General features: G+C 36.7%; 1 protein-coding gene across 5 annotated transcripts in view; it reads right to left on the bottom strand.

The window, feature by feature from the left end:
- The window catches only part of Hycc2 (hyccin PI4KA lipid kinase complex subunit 2), a 59,712-nt gene that overhangs the window by 13,378 nt on the left and 25,745 nt on the right, over positions 1-20,589 (bottom strand). For 4 of the 5 annotated variants that reach the window (XM_055616555.1, XM_055616559.1, XM_055616554.1 and 1 more), the window contains 8 exons: positions 18,924-19,005; positions 18,194-18,295; positions 12,424-12,603; positions 10,415-10,495; positions 8,452-8,567; positions 5,882-5,977; positions 2,955-3,071; positions 2,315-2,402 (listed from right to left, as the gene is read on the bottom strand). In XM_055616555.1, the coding sequence (XP_055472530.1) occupies positions 2,315-2,402; positions 2,955-3,071; positions 5,882-5,977; positions 8,452-8,567; positions 10,415-10,495; positions 12,424-12,603; positions 18,194-18,295; positions 18,924-18,974 (831 nt within the window). In that variant the 5' untranslated portion in view covers positions 18,975-19,005. The remainder of the gene's footprint in view (positions 1-2,314; positions 2,403-2,954; positions 3,072-5,881; positions 5,978-8,451; positions 8,568-10,414; positions 10,496-12,423; positions 12,604-18,193; positions 18,296-18,923; positions 19,006-20,589) is intronic. The other variant, XM_055616557.1, reaches the window with a different exon arrangement.

The following is a 20,589-nucleotide window of genomic DNA, read 5'->3' as shown; positions in this document are numbered from 1 at the left end:
ATAATTGATAAGAAGCAAAAACAAACTAGATATGGTGGCACCCATCAACATAACACTTTTTAAAGACCAAGAAAAAATTATAAATTCAAAACCAGACTGGGATACATAAGAAGGAAGAAGGGGAAGGAAAGAAGAGACAGGGCTGAGATACAGCCAAGTTACCCAGAACTACTAGGTACCTTGTTTTCTTGTTCATATGTAGATTTAAATACATACATATATATAGAGGGGGGGGGGAAAGAGAGAGAGAGACTTTCCTACTTAACATAAGTTACCACTTTTTCTTTAACGTGTAACTTCTCAAATATACAATTTCATTAAGGAAATACCAAACTTCAATTGTTCTCTGTTATTGAAGTGTTTAGAGTACTTTTATTTCTTTGCAATTAAAGTAACACTGTAGGCCAAGTATTAGCAGTGGCAAAGGCCTTTACTCCCAGCACTCAGGAGGCAGAGGCAGTTGGATTTCTGAGTTCAAAGTCAGCTTGGTCTACAGAGTGAATTTCAGAACAGCCAGGGCTACACAGAAAAACCCTGTCTCAAAAATCCAAAAACCAAAATATAAAATTAACTGTAGTATTATACTTGTAGTCCTTTTAATTTAATTTTATTTGTATAAGTGTTTTGTCTCTGTGCGTATATATATGTATATACACACATTGTATATACACACACATTTGAACCATGTGCATGCCTGGTGCTCACAAAGGTAGAAGAGGCATCACATCTCCTGATCTCCTGCATGGACCTAGAGAGGGTTGTAAGCCACAATGTGGGATCAAACCCAGGTCCTTTGGAAGAGCAGCCAGCGTTCTTTTCCATGAAGGCACCTCTTCAGCTCTCTCTAGATTCTTTTAAGGTATTAGTTTCCATAGATAAAAAGTTAGATGTGGGATAAAGAGTCTAAGAAAATAGGCACTCGTTACTAAACTGCTTCTGAAAAGATAGTTAAGAGACTTATTATCTGCAAAGCAAAAAGAATGCTTCGCCTTCACCTACTGTATGCTGACATTTGTCCTCTAAACTTTATTACTGTGTATGTTCAGGCCTGAATAACATGTGCGCGGAGGGTTGCCACTGTGTTCATGTGCAGGTCAGAGAACAATCTATAGAGTTGGTCCTCTCCTTCCACCTTTCTGTAGGTTCTGGGGATAGAATTCAAGTTGCCACATTTGCATGGCAAATGCCTTTACCCGCTGGGTCATATCGCTGGCCCAACATTATACTCGCTTTTTTTTTTGACACTTGTTTACTATTTGTGTGTGTAAATATGCCATGGTGTGTATAGAGACCACAGGAAAACTGGTGAGGGTCGGTTCTCTCCTCCTACCAGGTGGATCTGGGACTGAACGCAGGTTGTCAGGCTTGGCAACAAGTGATTTTGTCCTGAGTCATCTCACAAGTCCCCTACACACTGGGAAACATGAAATCTTTAAACCGCTAAGATTATAACCAGGGTTTTCTTATGCCTACAGAGAATTTTTTTCTTTTGTGTATTACCTATTAATTTTACTTTTTGGTTTGTTTGTTTTTTGAGACAGGATTTCTCTATGTAACGCCGATGTCCTGGAACTCACTCTGTAGACGAGGCTGGTCTCAATGCTCAAAAGATTCTCCTGCCTCTGCCTCCCCAGTGCTTGGGATTAATGGTGCATGCCACCACTGCCTGGCTCTAATTTTACTTTTTAATGTAAAAGTAATGATTAGAATTTGCCTGTTTATGTGGAAAAAAAAATAACATCCTTTAGTGACTACTCCGTTTCTAAACTGTCCTAGTTTTGATTATAACAAAATGAAGATTCACTTAAGCCTTTTTGTTCTGTATGTCTCAATAAACTTTCTGTGGCTGTGTTCTCCTTAACAGGACATTACTTGTCTAGTCTAGGATAGGCAGGAACTTCCCCCTTCCTTCATTGCCTGCTTCCTTGTGCTAGTATTGCCAGTATTAAAATATACTCAACTTGGTTTTCTCTTTTATTAAGGATTTCTTTTCTTTTCTTTCTTTCCTTCCTTCCTTTTTCCTTTCTTTCTTTTTGTTTTGTTTTGTTTTGTTTTGTTTTGAGACAGGGTTTCTCTGTGTAGCCCTGGCTTTCCTGGAACTCACTCTGTGGACCAGGCTGGCCTTGAACTCAGAGATCGGCCAACTACCACCCCAACTAAAACATTTTATTTTTCAATTTATCTCAATACCTCCCCCTAATCTCTGCCCGATGGTAACATTTTGACCGCATATATTCTTTAAGAAGAGTCAACATGCCTTTAGAACCAGGACCTCAATTCTTCACAGAAAAAAAGTATATATATAAAAACTTACCAAGAGTGGCTGAGAAAAGAGTTCTAGCTGAGCTCTATAAATGATGTCATCAAGTACTTCCTGGCCAAGGTCCCACTGTCCATTATACCTATGAGATGGATTGTTTAGTACTTTTAATAGATATCTCTGATCTTTAGCACTTAAAAAAAAAATCTGTCCCAAATCCTACTGCTTTAGTTATAAAACAAAACTCTTATTTCAAATTTATCATTTCATTATTGAACTATCTTAGTTTTGGTTATAACAACAAAATGAAGATTTCACCTCTATGTTTAAAGTAGTTTACAGCCATTTCTTTATACAAAAGTACTGAATAGGAAGCATATTAAGGGAGCTGGAGAGATGGCTCAGAGGTTAAGAGTACTGGCTACTCTTCCAAAGGTCCTGAGTTCAATTCCTAGCAACCACATGGTGCCTCATAACCATCTATAATGAGATCTGGTGTTGTATACATGCAGACAACATTGTATACATAATAAATAAACAAATAAATAAATGAATGAATGAATAAATGAATGAATAAATAAATAAATGATAAATCTTTAAAAAAAGTATATTAAAACAAACATAACAGATCTATCATGAAACAATTCTATGATGAAGAAAAAGAGATAGCAGAATCCATCTTCTTCCTACTTACATAGCATAGTAAAGTCCAGTGAGTAGCTGCACCATAAATTCAGGGTCTAATACTATTCGACCACAGAGTTCCTTCCACTGTTTCTCCTGTTGCCGTGGAAATCCACTTACACAAACCCTAGGAAAATACAGTAGTTAACATGTCATTTCCTAATTGGCTAAATGTGTAAGTTTAATGATTCATTCCTCCGCTAAATGCCTGAGTCATGAACAGGTAGAGGACGTTGGTTTTCATTTTTTTTAAAGTATGCCTTTATGCATACAGTATGTGTTCTAGAGAACTACATAAAAAGTAGTAAGTTTTCCCCAAATAGCTAACAGCATCTTTCTCAGACATCCTTTTTCCTCTTTTGTCTCTCTCAAACACATAAATACATAGCTTTTATCCATCTCAAATTGTACTGGGGAATTACTAGATATTACACAACTCTTAAAACAACATTTCAAAATACTGTTGTTCATGAGGCCACTATTATTTATTTGATGTTTTATTTAAGTAAAGTTAAAGGTGCACAAATATCTCTTAATTTTCATTGTTGTGCAGCCTAGTACAGGGGTTGGTGACTCTGACCAGTGGGGCTGTTCCTTCCACAATGGAAACAATGTGAGCAATCTCCAACAGCAAGATGTGTTGTCCAGACATCAGCAGCACCTCTAGTTCTCCATACTGTAAGACTAAGGACTTCTGGAAGCTACTGGGAAGCATGAACATTATCTCCTTTCTTTCTTTCCTTTTGAGACAGGCTCTCATTATGTAATCTTGGTTGGCCTAGAATTTTCTGTGTAGCACAGGCTAGTCATAAACTCATAGAGATCCACATGAGCTGATACTTAAATGCTAGGATTAAAGACTGGGATTACTGTTCCTATAACCAAGCTTATTAGCCAACCAACATATTAGCTTGATGGCAAATGAACTTCTTGGTCCTCTTTTGAGAATCTCATGATTTACAAGAGGTATAAGAGTGGCCATGACACCAAATAGAAGCAAAGACCAAAGAAGCAAGCTGTGATGTCATAAGCTGCCCATGTTACAAGGCCCATGTAATAGGGATGGATTCCAGCAGACAGCCAACTAGATGAAGAAACCTATAACCCTACAACTACAGGAACAGAGTTCTGCCAAAAAGTGCTTGGAAAACTACAATTCCTCCTGTCTTTCTATAGCTTAAAAGAAGCTGCCAGGTGTGGTGGCACAAGCCTTTAATCCCAGCACTCATGAAGTGGAGGTGGGTCTTCCTGAATTGGAGCCTAGTCTGGCCTACACAGGGAGTTCCAGGCCAGCCAGAACCACATAGGGAGACCCTTGCCTTCAAAATGCAAAACAAACAAACAAAAACTCTAAGCAGAGGTGAGCCATGCCTATATTCCTGCTTCATAAAAACTATGAAATAATAAATGTGTGATGTTACAAGATGCTAAAATTGTGGAACTGTTTCTCTTTAAAAATCACTTAGTGTGTATGTGAACTTCACAGATGTTTGTGGAGGTCAAAAGACAACTTCTAGGGACTTAGTTCTTTTCTCCCGCTGTGCTGTTATTTCTGCCACTGTACTTCACTCAATAAGAGCTTCCTGAATCTTGCTATAGTAGTGCTGGAATTACATATGCAAGCCTCTGCATCCAAGTTTGTAATCTGAGTTTTGGAGGTTGAATTCCCACTTTAAGAGTTTTTCAACAAGATCATTTATCTATTGAGCCAAGAATTTGCTGGTCCAAGAATTTAGAATGTAGCACAAGAAAGGGATTGCATATGGTTTTTTTTCTCTTTTCCAGAGGCAGGGTCTCTCTGTATATTCCTGGATGCCCTAGAACTCACTCTGTAGTCCAGGCTGGCCCTGAACTCAGATCAGCCTGCCTCCTGAGTGTTGCAATTAAAGATGTATGGCACTAATGCTCAGCTGGGATTGTGTATGATTTAACTCTGAGTGGGAGGTAGAGGTGAGGGCGGGAAGTGGGGAGACTCAGTTTTTTAAAGTGAAAGGTCACTTGGAATACATAAGCTCTTTAATTCCAGCCAGGCCTAACTTCTTAGAAATTCTGAAGTATGGACTATAACCTGTCCACACAGAATGTTTCTTTGCCATCACATAGAAAATTGACACAATACTAATCTTTTCCAATATAGATAATAGTTTACAAAATATATAAAGGAGCATACCTATAATCCCAATGAAAGAAATGGAGGCTGGAAGATCAGGAGTTCAAGGTCAGCCACTACATAAGGCCGTGTTGTAAACAAACAAAAATGCATAAGATAAAGAGTCACATTAAAAAAAAATAACTTATTACTTTTTTAAGTTTGGTGTTTTGCCTGCATGTATGTCTGTGTGAGGGTGTCAGGTCTGCTGGAACTGGAGTTACAGACAGTTGTGAGCCACCATGTGAACTGGGATCTTCTGGAGGAACAGTCAAGGTTTTTCCCATATATAGGTCTATTATTCAAAACTCTTAACATGGTTTACTTTAAAAATAAATTTGGTGTGCTGATGATCCTTAAGTTAGTGGACTTGACCTAACTTGTTGAGCTAAGAAATATTCTGTTGAATGTTAAAATATTTTATATTTTATATTTACAATATTTTCATTATTTATTTTTATGTGTACAAGTGTTTGCCTGCATGTATGTATGTGCATTGATGTAGTTGTAGGCCCCAAAGAGGCCCTAAGAGGACACTGGCACACCTGAAACTGGAGTAAAGGAGAGTCGTAGGTTATAATGTAAATGATGGAAAATGAACCTGTCCTATGCAAAAGCACTGAGAGCTCTTAACTGCTGAGCCATTTCTCCAGCCTCTTAAAATGATTGTCATTCCTATAGGAATGTAAGCTCCATGAATATAATTTACTACTGTACCAGAGGCCTGGCACATGTAATACCTTCCATATAACTATATGGATATGAACGATAATAATTACTCTTCTCACCTGGAACCCATTCGACAAAGGGATTGGTAAGATGAAGCAGGCATATACACAATGGCTGAATTATAGCATAGCATGAGAAAACTCAGGACTTCGAATCTGGAAAAATAACAAAAAATTATTACAATTATTTTTATCAGAGACAACAGTAATTATTTACTTATTAAATAGCTATAATAATGCCTTAATATAAATTGTCATGATTTCTTAATCAGTTTACTACAGTATCCTCCTTAATAGTTTGTTTCAGTCTTTTTTATTATAAGCCATTGCTATCATCAATATTTTCTTCTTTAAGAAACATTAAGGCTGGGCATGGTTGTACATGCTTTTAATTCCAGCACTCAGGAGGCAGAGGCAAGTGGATCTCTGTGAGTTCAAGGCCAGCCTGGTCTACATAGTGAGTTCCAGGATAGCCAGGGCTATGTAAAGAGACCTTGTTGCAAAAACCAAAAAAGAAAAAAAACATGAAAGCTGGATGTAGTGGAGCTTACTTTCAGTCCCAATATTCGGGGGACTGAAACCTCTGTGAGGTTGAGGACAACCTGGTCTATGTAGTGAGTTCCAGGCTAGTCACGGTTACACAGTTAGACTCTGTCTCAAAAAAAAACCAAAAAAAACACCCAATCAACTAACCCAAACCCAAACTGCAAAACCAATGAAATCAATGGTCTGGAAATGACTCAGTAAGTAAGAGCATTTGTTAGTATTGTGGGTTTGGTTCCCAGCACCCTCACGGCAGCTCCCAAGCACCTGCAACTCCAGTTCCAGGGCATCTGATATCCTGCAGGAACTGCTGGATGCTGAACAGCATTCCTAACCTCTAAGCACCAGATGCACAACAGCCCTCGCTCCACCCATCTCTATCAACCAAAGCAATCCTCCATGTTGATTGCTAAATGGTATACATAGGAAGTGATGGACACCCTGGGTAAGAACCACTGGTTAAAAGTCATTTCACCTTGAAAAGGGAAAATGCAAGGGAGGAGGAACGGAAGACAGCAGTTTTTATTAATGAACTGTGTGGAAGTAGTGCATATTGAATTTGGGGGTAAAACTACGTACATTTGTAAGATACTTCACAATAAAAATTATATTGCAAAAAACTCCCACAACATCACAATGCAATCACTCTCATAATCACTAAGATCAGAAAATAGAAATCGGGCAGGTGAGGACAAGGAGGAATTTTTATTACTTATTATTTTATGCTATAGGTATTTTTCTTATCTGTGTGTCTGTGTACCACATGCATGCTTGGTGTCCACAGAGGCCATACGAGGGCATTAATGCCCTGGAACTGGAGGTACAGGTGGTTGTGAGCTGTACAGTGGGTGCTGGGAATTGAACCCCTGGCCTGTGCTAGAATACAAAGGGCTCTTAACTGCTGAGCACCCTCTCCAGCCCTGCAATATATATTTATTTGATTGGGTATATTAACCTTGTTTAATAGAATTTGTTCAATTCACCCATAAACAGAAGCTATTTATAGTACAGTGGGGAGAGGGGAGGAATTTGATCACAACCAAGACATAGTGATAAAACAAGGATGCTGACCAGTCTGCGGTACAGCTCCTAGATCTAAAGCTACAGGTCGTCAATGGCTGCTGAGTGAGAAAAAATGTTTTCTCCATGGACAAACCCCCAAATAGGCTGTCCAATCCCAAGTGGTCATCCCTGACACATGTATAAGCAAGCAGATGGATTCAGTAGAAAAAATGTATGTATATATACACACACGTGCACATATGTACATTTATGCATATGTATATACATATAATAATATTAAGAGATTGCTAATGCAGGAGGTGGGACACTAGAAGAGTTGGAGGGGGGAGGAGTGGTGTAGATGCAGTGTTGATGTAGTAAGTTCACAAAAAAATTCTTTTTTGAGCAGTTCTCATCCAAAATGCCAAGGACCTAAAATGTTTCAGATTTCGTAATCTGTGCCTTCTTCAAAGCTAAGACCTAAGGATATACAAGAAATCCAGTGATGCTTCACATGTCCTATACACACATAGCAGGAAGGTAACTTTACATAATATTTCAGTGCATTTTTCCTGTGTCCCAGTCACACAGACTCTATGTAGATTGTTTGTTTGTGCTATCATGCCATTGCCACCAGACTTCAGATTTTGGGACATTTCAGAGTGATTTTTTTTCAGAGAAGGATGCTTAGCCTATACTATACTATACTATACTATACTATACTATACTATACTATACTATACTATACTATACTATATTTTACCAGTATGATGTATTTAATTTTTGGACTCTATCATATCATGCTTGAAATTTAGCCATTAGGAATAAATTCACCATTGTTGGTGTGTAGTTAAAAATTTTCTTAGATTTCTGTATTTGAGTATTTTTTTTTGGCATGTGTGTATGTGAACCACATGGATGTCAGGTGCCCTTGGAGGGAAGAGGAGGGTTTTAGATCCTTTGAAGCCAGAGTTACAGATGGCTGTGAGCCACCATGGGGAACTGAACCGGGTCCTCTGGAAGAGCAGCCAGTGGTTATCCACTGAGTCATCTCTGAGCCCCGACTATGTAACCCTGAGCATTACCGGTTTTGTGCAGTGAATGTTTCTCTCTGAGGATGAAGGTCACTATAGACAACTCTGATGAGGTCATGCTGACATAATGCCCCTTCTGTCAAAGCCATGGAACCAATGGTTGAAGGCTACAAAAAACAAGATTTATCATGAGATAATGTCTCCAAAATGAAGTAAAAATCTGTATCATGTAATAATATTTAATTTTGTTGAAATAAAATGTAGTTTGAAGTTAAGTTTTCCCTCTTCTTCAATGATATTTTATGCCTTCTTTTAAAAATAATATGTAGAAGACATAAAATTTGAAACATATCACTTCATTTTTTGAAATACTGAGTTACTCTGTATTTAGGAAAAAGAATGCTCTTGAAAACACTAAGGTTTGAAAGAAATCCATTTATTTTTGTTTACATTCTAGGACACAGACTATAACTACAACTATATAAAATAAACAGCATTGAAGACTATGATCAGAAATCTCTTTAGTATTTACACAACTGATTTTGTTTTTCAAGTTAGGATAATCTTTATTAATGTCACTATCATCCATTTTATTTCATAACATGATACAAATAATTTAATTAAAATCTATTATTTAGAAATATTCTGTGTTAAAATGGATCCTGGTTAAATAGAAGACATACTATTTGTAACACAAAACAAACTCAGGGAAATTAATTAAAAAATTAACACCTGCACTGAGCTACAAGACAAACAGGATGATATGTGTTGAAAAATGGAATATAATTTTTAGAATAAGCTTTTTAAATGCTCACAATCTGATGTATCAAAAGACCAATAATGCCCGTAAATTTGATTCTTGACACATTTTTCTTACTGGGTTTTACTAAAGAGAACTCAGTTAAACAGCAACTTTTACCTACATAATAATGAGTGTTCTCATATTCTTTAATGGAATAAACATAAGCAAAACAAACACATTATTGACTAGCGAGAGTGTGCACTTAGACTCCTTTATACTGAAACATAATGGAGCATTAACACCCTTTTGAGTAATTACTTTTCTAAAGGAATAATAAAGAAATGAATAAATGGATCATTCTAACAAAGATAATCACTAAACAATATGGAAATTTTTTTTGACAATTCACTTTAAAAAATGATTTTATCTTCTTTTTTTTTTTTTTTCCAGAGCTGAGGACCGAACTTAGGGCCTTGCGCTTGCAAGCGCTCTACCACTGAGCTAAATCTCCAACCAACCCCTAAAAAATGATTTTAAAAGGTGAAAATGATACTGGTAAAGGAAAATAAATGAATAAACAAGAACTAGAAAAAAATTCCATTAAATACTAACTCCCTTGACATCACACATAACATCTACTCTATTTTTTTTTTAACTTAAATTAGTTCATTTATCTAATGTGAGTGTATACACATATTGAAGTCAGAGGAGAATTTGTGGGAGTCAGTTCTCTCCTTCCATTATGTGGGTCCCACTTGGGTTGTCATGTGTGGTGGCTGGTACCTTTATCTGCCAAGCCATCTGCTGACCCAATACCTACCTACTTTCTTCTTCTTCTTCTCTCTCTCTCCCTCGTTAAATAGGTATGAAGGTTTCACCTGTATGTAGGTGGACCAGGTGTATGCCTGGTGCCCATGGAGACCAGGAGAGGGTGTCAGAGCCCCTGGAACTGAACTTCCAGGTGGTTTTGATCTGTCTTCCTGAGGAATAGGCAGTGCTCTTAACCACTGAGCCACCTCAGCTCACAACCAAAAAGAGAAGACTATGTAACAGGACCCTTGCATGGTGGTGTAATCCTTTCTCTTAGTTGGTAGAAGCAGGTTCAGAGTGCAAGATCATCCTTGACCACCTGGTGAGTTTGAGACCTGCTTGGGCTACAAAAGGTCATGTTTCAAAAGCAGAAAGTATTTACAATATTTACCTCTGGCAAAATTATTTTTTATCTTTTTCTCAACATAATTTGAAACATTCCATATTCCCAATGTTACTTACTTCATGGTATATTGAAGGCTTGGATAATGAAGGGATAGTGAAAGACAACACTTTATTGTTTCCATCTTTATCAGCAATTTCCTATAGTAAAAAAATGTACAAAACAATGTAATATTAAGTCTATAGCAAAGTAAATACTTTTATTGAATATAACATTGCTAATTGGGGGAGAGTTTTAGAAACAACAGTATATAAGAACACTATTACCCTATCACACCCTTTCAAATTTATTAGCAAACTGGTATACATGTGTGACACAACTGTTACCCACAGAGACACTGAGCACAAATTACACTACACCAAATCCAACATGACAGCAAGGCAAAAAACAGGTGCACACAGAACATGAAGATTAAGAGTGATTAGACATTTTAGTAGAAACCTGGCCAAGCGAAATATAAATAAGACTAAGAGAACCACTCTTACTAAAATAAGAAAAATACATTATTATAACACAAATGAAGCATTTTCCAGCTTTACTGAGCTATAAGTGGCAGAATATATATATATATGTATTTCTAGTGTATGATGTGAAGTTTTGATACATTTTCTAAAATGATTACTATAAACAAACGTATTTAAATATCCAGTACTACAGTTAACATTTTTATACCGAGAACATTTTAAGAATGAACCTTGATTAAAAGATATGTATAATCCCTCAGCAATAAATTACTGAACTATAATAAGTTATATGTTGGCAATATCAGTGTAAGTAATCACGAAATAGACATATTTAAGTAATTTCTACTGAACTGTAAGAAAATTCTTTTGTGTTCTTGTTACTTGAGATAAAGTTTCACTCAGTAGCCTAACACTAATGGAACTAAGATGGAATCACCTCTCTTAGTTTGCATATCTATTCTGTGTTTTTCATTTGCATTGGCACAACTGAACTTTCCTTTTGTTTTGTTCATTTAATTACTGTGCTTGCCAGCTTTCGGTCAACTTGACACAAGCTAGAGTCACTTGGGAAGAAGGAACCTTAATTGAGAAAATGTCTCCATCAGGTTGGCCTGTGAGCAGACCTGTGGGGCATTTTCTTGGTCAATTTTTTTGGACCGATGTGGGAGCCAGCCCAGCCCATCCTAGATTGTGCCACCCTTGGGACAAGTGGCCCTTACTTGTCCTAGAAAGAAGCCTGAACAAGCCTCGAGGAGCAAGCCAGGAAGCAGTACTCCTCCATGGCTTCTGCTTCAGTGCTTACCTCTAGTTTCTAGCCTCCAGTTCCTGTCCAGATGATAGACTACAAAAGTACTATAAGGTGAAATAAACCATTTCCTCCCCAAGTAGCTTTTAGTCATGGTGTTTTATCACACACACAGCAAGGCACCCTTAACTAAGACAATTACTTCTTCCTAAAATCTCACCTATTCTAATCGTAAGTGATCCAAATCCAAAGTACACCTTTTCAGATGCCATTGCCTTAGGAAAGTTGCAGTAACTGTGGCTAATATATCAACTTCTCATACCCTTTTCTCTACACATACTGCACTGTTAGTCATCTATGAATATGTCTTCTGAGGTGGAAAGCTGCACTAAAGCAGTTCATTTCAGTATCCAACTTGTTTCCTTTTTCCTTTTGTTTTTATTTTTTTAAGATTTATTCATTTATTGTATATGAGTGCTCTGTTTGCATATACACCTACATGCCAGGAGAGGGCATCGAATCACGTTATAGATGGTTGTGAGCCACCTTGTGGGTGCTGGGAATTGAACTCAGGACCTCTGGAAAAGCAGACAGTGCTCTTAACCGCTAAGCCATCTCTCCAGCCCCTCAACTTGTTTCTAACATAAAGGCATTCATAGACACTGAGTCATCTAATCTAACAATGATATCAATTATATCTTCAACAACCTTATAAAAAAAAAACCTGTTTGTATTATTTTGTATTTAGCTAAAAAATTATTCAATAGACATTTCAATTGTTTCTCTCTAAACAATCTTCAAATATTTCAAAGGGGATTAAAAATATTTTAAATTTCCTAACCAATCACTTTCAACTCACCAAATTATAAATTCCTAGGAGAAGTGCTTCAATGCAGCCATTACTCTGCCTGTCTCGACTAACTGTAAGTCGCAAGTACACCCATATCAATTCAGGCAGGAACTGCAGTGTGAACCTCTTAAGTCGGACTTCAGAGCTACGATAGAGCTCAAACAATTGGTGGCAGACAGGCTCCAGGAGCTAAAAGAAAAACAGAGCAATATTATTTCCATTGCTTGAACTGTAACTGTATTTTTAAAAGGCAAATCCACCTTTATAATATTAAAAAATTAATTCTCAATATTAATTCCTTCATATAAGTTAATTCAACAGTCTTTAATAGACTATATATTAAATGGACCAAACCACTAACTGTAAGTAGCATATACTATCACTATACTTTTTGATGTACTATGCTACTAAATTTTTTAGATAATTAGTCTGCTTGCCAATGTACTATATTTACACTTGTTGAGTTTCCCTTTCTGTTCTTACCAAAGCCTTCTAGTCTCTATTTTAATTTTTTACATTTGTGTATTTGTGCATGTATGTGCAGGCACTTTAATACCATGGTACATGTATGTACGTCAAACAACACCTTTGTGGGATCCAGTTCCCTCCTTCTATGATGTGGGTTTTAGGAATCCAACTTAGGCTGTAGCAAGTGACTTCATCCACTGAGCAACCTCACTGGCCCATCTTCTATTTTAAGAAATTTTTCTTAATTAAAATGCCTTCAAATTTTAAGTAAAGCCATAACTTAAACAAATGATAGTTCACTCATTAGACGAAGAGATTTTACAAAACATGATGTGGGCACCCAACATTCTAACTAATAAAAACATACAAGGGAAATAAAAGCAGATTTAAGATCTCACTAATTATATTTATTTAAAAGAGTTGGAGGGCTAGGAAGATGGCTCAGTGGGTAGAGCTCCTGTTAACAAGTATGAAGACCTGAGTTCAGATGCCCAGCACCTACATGGAAGTTGAGCATAGCAGGGCATGGGGGAAGGGAAGAAAAGCAGATTGCCTAGGGCTTACTGGCCAACCATTCCACCTGTAACAGCAAGCTCTAGGTTTAGTAAGACGCCCTATCTCATGAAACAGGTAGGTAACAGTACTCAAGATCTATCGCTGGCTGGTACAAGCATGCACGCACACGTACACACACACAAACACACATACAATTTTGAAAGAGAAAAAAGTGTACATATAACATATAAATATGTTTTTCAAAGCTTAGCTAATTACTCTTGTATTATCACATGGAATGACTTGAGAGACTTCATGATGTTGAAAACTGAAGAAAATGAGCAGTTCCACATACTGATGATTTAAAATGGTTTTGCTCCTATTACTGTATTTTACATACCTGGTTGACTTTTAACTGCATATAAAGACTGATGAGAAACTATTTATTTTTTGAGACAGGGTTTCTCTGTGTAGCCTCAGCTGTCCTAGACTCGCTTTGTAAACCAGGTCGGCCTCAAACTCACAGAGATCTGCCTCCCTGAGTGCTGGGATTACAGGTGTAAATCACTGTGCCTGGTGAGAAACTAAACTTTTTAAAAATTTTATTTTTTATTAATTATTGATTACAATTTATTCACTTTGTATCCTGGCTAGCGCCCCCATCCTCCTCTTCTTCCAATCCCTCCCTCCCTCCCTCTTCTCCTCCAATGACCCTCCCATAGTCCACTGATAGGGGAGGTCCTCCTTCCCTTCAATCTGACCCTAACCTATCAGGTCTCATTAGGACTTGCTGCATTGTCTTCCTCTGTGGCCTGGCAAGGCTGCAATTTATTAAAATTTAATTACTAAAAAAAAAAGAAAAAAAGCAACAGCTTAGTAACTTTATATGCTTACTTCTATTCTAAGTTACATATTTATATCAGATCTATTTAAAGTAGTTATATTTTTTAATAATTCAGTAATCCTGAATGCAGTCACTATTTTCACAATTGTGAAACTGTCAACAAATCTATGTCAACTGTATAGCTAATATTTAGAGACGCTAACTTTTGTTTTTGAAGATAAATTTTAAAATTTAGAAAATTCACACACACACATATATGTCCCTAGGCTTGTAAATACTCAAAAAAAAAATCAGGGCAAACTTTAAAGGTATTTTTAAAAATTAAAATATTTAAACTATCTCCTTACACTGATGTTTATTTAGAACAATCATACAGTTTGTCAAAGATTATAGAAATTAGTAGTAGAGGAAGAGTTTAAATGAAGGTTTTCTAATATCAAGCTGATTTTCTATTCTAACACATTTCTTATACTAAAATATTGGTAAAGATTGTTTTATTATAAATACTATACTGTACATAGTGCCAGTATATAGTACCAATAATTTTGAAAAGAGTGAATCATTGCCATATGTCTTAAATGATGACAACATTGTTCTGAGCAATTAAAGACAGTGTAGTGTATTCTGAGCAATTAAAGACTGCACGCTCTTAGAAATTTGTTAACATTTATACTTTCTTAGATTTGCTCTTCTCTTTAGTGAAAGACTCTCCAAAGACTGCTTTCTCTAAATATTTATGGCCGCTGATATAATTACTGTAAGTTTATTATGAAGACCTTGACTTCCATTCATTTAGTATATGGCAGAGAAGCCACTATAAGTATACTAAAGAAACAGAAGTTCCAAAATTATGACTCTGTTTTCTTGTTTTGTTTTGAGACAGGGTTTCTCTGTATAGCCCTGGCTGTCCTACAACTTGCTTTATAGAACAGGTTGGCCTTGAACTTAGAGATCTGAGCAGGACATGTGGTACACCTACAATCCCAGCACTGGGGAGGCAGAGCAGGTGTATCTTTTAGTTTGAGGCCAGCCTGGTCTACAGAGTGAGTTCCATGACAGTCAGGGCTACACAGGAAATGCTGTCCTGAAAAACCAAAAAAACCGACCAACCAAAAAGAACGTAGAAATCCACTTCCTCTGCCTCTGAAGTGCTACGAATAAAGGTGCATGCCACCACCAGGCTTGGCTGTTATTTTTTAAAGGTGGGAAGTACTGGTAATCCAGTAGCTTTTAATCAAATACAACTACAAAATGAGACCATTAAAAATCTGGCATTGCTACCTATGAAAATCTTTAATTCTAAGCATTTGTATCATGCTTATTTGTATTATACTATTTCTGAAGTTCTCAGTGAGAATCAGAAATGGTAGCACACATTTGTAATCCTAGCACTTGGGAGATAAAAGCATGTGGATCAAAGTTGAAGGTATTCTCAGCTACACAGGTGCAGGAGATCTTGCCTCAAACAAACCAAGCCCATTAAATGGCACTATTATCCACATCACAAGTGATAACAATCATCATCATTTGCTCAAAAAATTTAGGAATTAAGCAAACAATGTTTTGACATAATTGCTGAGACATACTATCTGATGAAAACACTAGAGAGCATTTTAGGTGATATAACAGCTACTTAAGCCTAACTTGAGTAGGAGAAATAGTGTGAGGTGAATAAAAAGGGACAATAAGACAGACAATAAGCAATGAAATTATTATAAGGCCATTTGTGAATAGTGACAGAGAGATGAAGTAGATAATAAAAGGTAAAGTCAAAGAAAGTTTTGTTTTGTTTTAAAGAAATGTGATGGGCAGGTCTGGCCCATTGGGTAGTACTTGGCACTTAAGTCCCAGAACTGAGTTCCAATCTCAGAACTCATGCATTTTAACTCCTACAGATTTCCAAACATTGGGAAGCAGAGACAGTAGAACAGTCAGACACATACATACCTGTCTCAGAAAAGTGGAAGGCAAGAGTATAAAGTCAAAGAAAATAGAAAATGAACAGAGAGGACTCAAGAGTGGGGCTCAAATGGAAGAAGCACTGAACTGACTAAGGTCTGTTAAGACGAAAAAGAACAATAAGCAATATTGTTGGTGTACAGGTTAAAAGTCAAGTTGTAACAAAAGTAGCCATAACATGTAAAATTAATCCTCTAGAAGTTCATATCAAGGACTCTTATGTCTTCAAAGCAACACTGATTTTTAGACTATCCTAAGTTCAATTCTTATAATACAAAGCGCATGGCTATTCTCTGAAATAACAGCTTGGTAACACATCTAATAATGTCTCATAATATAATGAATCAGGACTTGAAGTGCACCTGTCTGTGACTACAGTGCAGAATAACCTGAGGTTCTACAGAATTTATTATCATTGGTTTTCAAAAACCATAATCAGAAGCTTCTGATTTGACAGTAAAAAGGATGGAACTGAGACCCACCCTAGCAACTTCACAATTATAATGAATACTAAAGTCTTGAGCCTGGATTTCTCAAGCTACCATTTCCATTTTGAACCATGACTTCAAGGTCTCGTGTAATTATAAAGTATGACAATACAGAAGAGTCTGAAAAACATTTTTTAAAAGTCTATCTATTTTTAAGTGAGAATACTTCATACCTTTTGAGTATTAAATCTAATGATTCTAGAATCTTTTGGTATTTCATTATTTTCTAATTGATGTTTACTTATTTACACTTAGCCCCACAGCCACATCTCAAGCACGTAATACTTGTTAGATATTCATTCATATATATAGAATATTATATTCTAGGGAAGTAACAAATATAAAATATATGACCACTGCCCATGAAGAGCTTACAATCTAAAAGGAAAAGCATAAAACAAATAATTTTTAATAAGCAAAGCTTAAATGTTAAAGACAAAATTAGGGGCAGGGTAGATAGAATTTAGCATTTAGAAATTTTCAAATACTCCTGACTAAAGATACGTGTGTGTGTGTGTGTGTGCGTGTAGACAGATCTACACACATACACAAACACAGCCCATTTCTGAAGTTTTATAAATTCAGCAATACACCGCAGGAGAAAAGCAGCAAATGAATCTTGCAGCTGCTGCTAGAAATAACAGCAGATGCAAGTCTGAGAGCCAGTCCAAACACAGGAGACGAAGAAGAAGAAGGAGGTCAATAAGCAAGCTTTTGGTGAGAAGACAACAGTGAAGATGCACTTTATGCTAGGCTGCTGGTTAGGAGCTGGTTACCTGAACTTCTTCAAGCTCACTGCAGTACACAGCAGAGGCAGTCTCGGAGGCTGTATCTGGGAAGATAAGAAGCTACTTTCCTGTGTGTTCCTTTCATTTGCATGTTAAAGCATACATGACTCCAGTGGGATAAAACTATATGTCATACCACTGTGTTAATGGAAAAATACTGTGTGTATCCAGCATAGTGTACATATTGATTCAGTTGCTGCATTTTCTATCTTCTACCACAGGGTGAATAACAGTTGACTGTTATTCTATGCTTATTGATCTTCACTATTCAGATTTTTAAAGCATTTCCTCTGATAATTTTCAGGTAGACTTAGTAAACAGCAGCATAATTTTATGTTATCAGCTTACAACTGGTCAGAGTGCTCATAAATGTGTCTATAGCACTAAAAAATAAGAGGAAACAATATTAAAACAAAGAAGGCTGTATCATATACTGTTAAAATTTGGTTTCCAAAGAAGGAATATTAAAGAACACAAAAAAAATACATTTAATAAATAATGCATCAAGATGAAGGTGACTGATGTTGAGAATCAAAGCATATCACCTTCACCAAGAAAAAAACCAAAACAATTTCAAATGTAAAAGGATGGGGGTGGGGAAGCCAAAGCAACTATCAGGATGAAAAATAGAAGAAAGAAGCTTTCCAGATTCACAAATGAGATTGAAAACTACAAACTTACATTTGTGTGATTTCATCTCACTATTTAGAAGGTACTTTTCTTAAAAGATTTCTTACCTCATTGTTTGAGTCTTGAATAACTTTATAGAGTGCTGGTACAAGTGCTTTTTTCCGGTGTAAAGTTGCTGCATAACTGGTGATCTGAGTGTCAGGTAATGCCTATGAGAAAACCATCAAAGGACAGCAAAATGAATTTAATATTTAGGAAACAAACAACTTTATTTTACATGAGTGCTACTTGAGTAAAATAACAGTCAAATGAGAAATTCAAACATAATTACTATAACATTAAATAATTAACATATAAGTTTTATAGCTGCTTATCCATGAAAAATGATCACAAGTTGCATATCATAACTAGATTTCATAAAAACAGGTCACTTTAAAGTGATAGAGCCTAAAAGAGAACAGGATGTATTTCAGTTCTTGCACTTATACTTCATAAAACACATTTCCTAAGTGTTCATATATTACATAGTTTTCAATCAAAACTATTTCACTTTTAACTATAGAAACTCAAAGCAGGGAACAAATACTATTATTACTTGTAGACTCCAATCTCCTATTGGATTTGTCTTAATCTTAACAATTATTTTATTTCTATGTAATTCCTTTGACCCTAATTAATATTAGCTCTACTTGAAAAAATCACAACCAAAGAGGCATTATTTCACATTTTGCAACTCCAATTTAAAAATATATTTGTAGGCCTCTTTATAGAACACACTACCATCATTAAATGTCTGACATGTACTTATACAACACAGTCTCATCCCAATCTATTTACCTTGAACTCTGATAACCATTCTTCTACAACAGCTTGTTCTGATCCCAGCATCTTCTGTTACCTTCTATTCTTCTTTTTATCTCTAAAACAGATAACATTACCTACAGAAATTACCAAAGGTACATAATGTGTGCCTTTCACAAACCAAGAAACTCATCTAGTCTATATTTCAGATAGAGGCTCTACTCAGTTTACAGTACAATTAAAACTTCAAAAATAAATTCTATTTGTTAACGATATCTCAGAAACCCATTGTCTTCATGCCTTCACATTTCCCCACTGCAAAATGTCGAAGAAGATGTCCTTAAATTGGGCATACATATAATCTCAGTACCTGGGATGCTGAGGCAAGGGGACTGTGAAATGGAGGTCAACTTGGGCTGTGTGCTGAGCTCTATGACAAGCCTGACTACACAACACTGTGGATCAACAAAACAAAACACTGGAAAATGACATAAGTGTCCCAGTGAAACCAAATTACATTATCCACAGCAAATACACGGAGCAAGTTACATCTGACAGAGTAAACCTGTAACAAAATATAAATGTTGAATCTTAAAAAAGCAAGGGTCATATAGTTGGTAAACTGATAACAATATATACATTATGTAAAATAAGGGAGAGCCTTAACTGCTAAAATGGAAAATGTCTCAGTAGCAAAATCAAAGTGAATAAAAGTCTGTAAATTATAATTCCAATTAAAGCTTATATTTTTTTAAAACCTGGAAACAAATATATGCTCAACTATTAAATGCTCGCCATTGTGAGTAGTCTAACTCAATTAATTTTGGATTAAAAAAAAAAACAAGACAAGCAAAAAAATAGAACCTGAAGAAGCAGGACTGTTTGTGAAATAACTGAAAAGTTCTCTTATCAAAAAGATGCTTTTGGCAGGTAGTGGCACACCCCTAGCTGTCACCATCCTAGGTAGGTGGGCCTTGGATGTATAGAGATGAAGCCCATATGAGACTTCAAGCAACCACTTCTCTGTTGACTTCTACCTCAAGATCCTGCCTTCAATTCCTGCCTTGTTGTTTTCCTCAATGATGGAACTGTAAAGTATAATATGAAAAAAACCTTTCCTTTCCAAGTTGTTTTTAGTCATAGTGTTTATTAATGCAACCCCAAACAAACCAGAACAGCCTCACTCAAACCATGTTTCAATAATGGCATATAAAGGGAGGGGCAGAAGCCATCTAGGCAGTGTCAGGTGGGGGCTCCCTCTCTGCGGTGTGGGTTGCACGTTGGACCAGTCGTTGGCTGGCCACTCCCCTAAGATTTGCACCACCATTATCCCAGCACATTTTGCAGGCAGGACAGAGAGTAGGGCAAAGGTTTTGTGGCTGGGTTGATGTTCCAGTCCCACTGCTGGAAGCCTTGGCTGGTTATAGAAGATGGCCAGTTCAGGCTCCGTATCCCCCATGACTAGGAGACTTCTCCAGGGTCACTCTCAGAGATTCCAGGGAGTTTCAACTGCACTAGGCTTTTATATCATTCCCCAAATCTCTTTCCCAGTCCTCTCTCTCTCAGTTCCCCATCCCCAGCTGATCCCTCTTATTCCAATCCCTACCCATCTCCAAAATCTATTTCCCCTTCCTGGAGAGACTCATGCATCCATTCTTGAGTCCTCCAGAGGCAGGACAGCCCAGAGACCCAGAACAGAAAC

This window comes from Psammomys obesus, unplaced genomic scaffold (genome assembly GCF_907164565.1).
Source record: "Psammomys obesus unplaced genomic scaffold, mPsaObe1.curated_primary_1811, whole genome shotgun sequence".
Lineage (NCBI taxonomy): Eukaryota > Metazoa > Chordata > Mammalia > Rodentia > Muridae > Psammomys > Psammomys obesus.
This window is presented reverse-complemented; position numbering and strand designations above follow the sequence as displayed.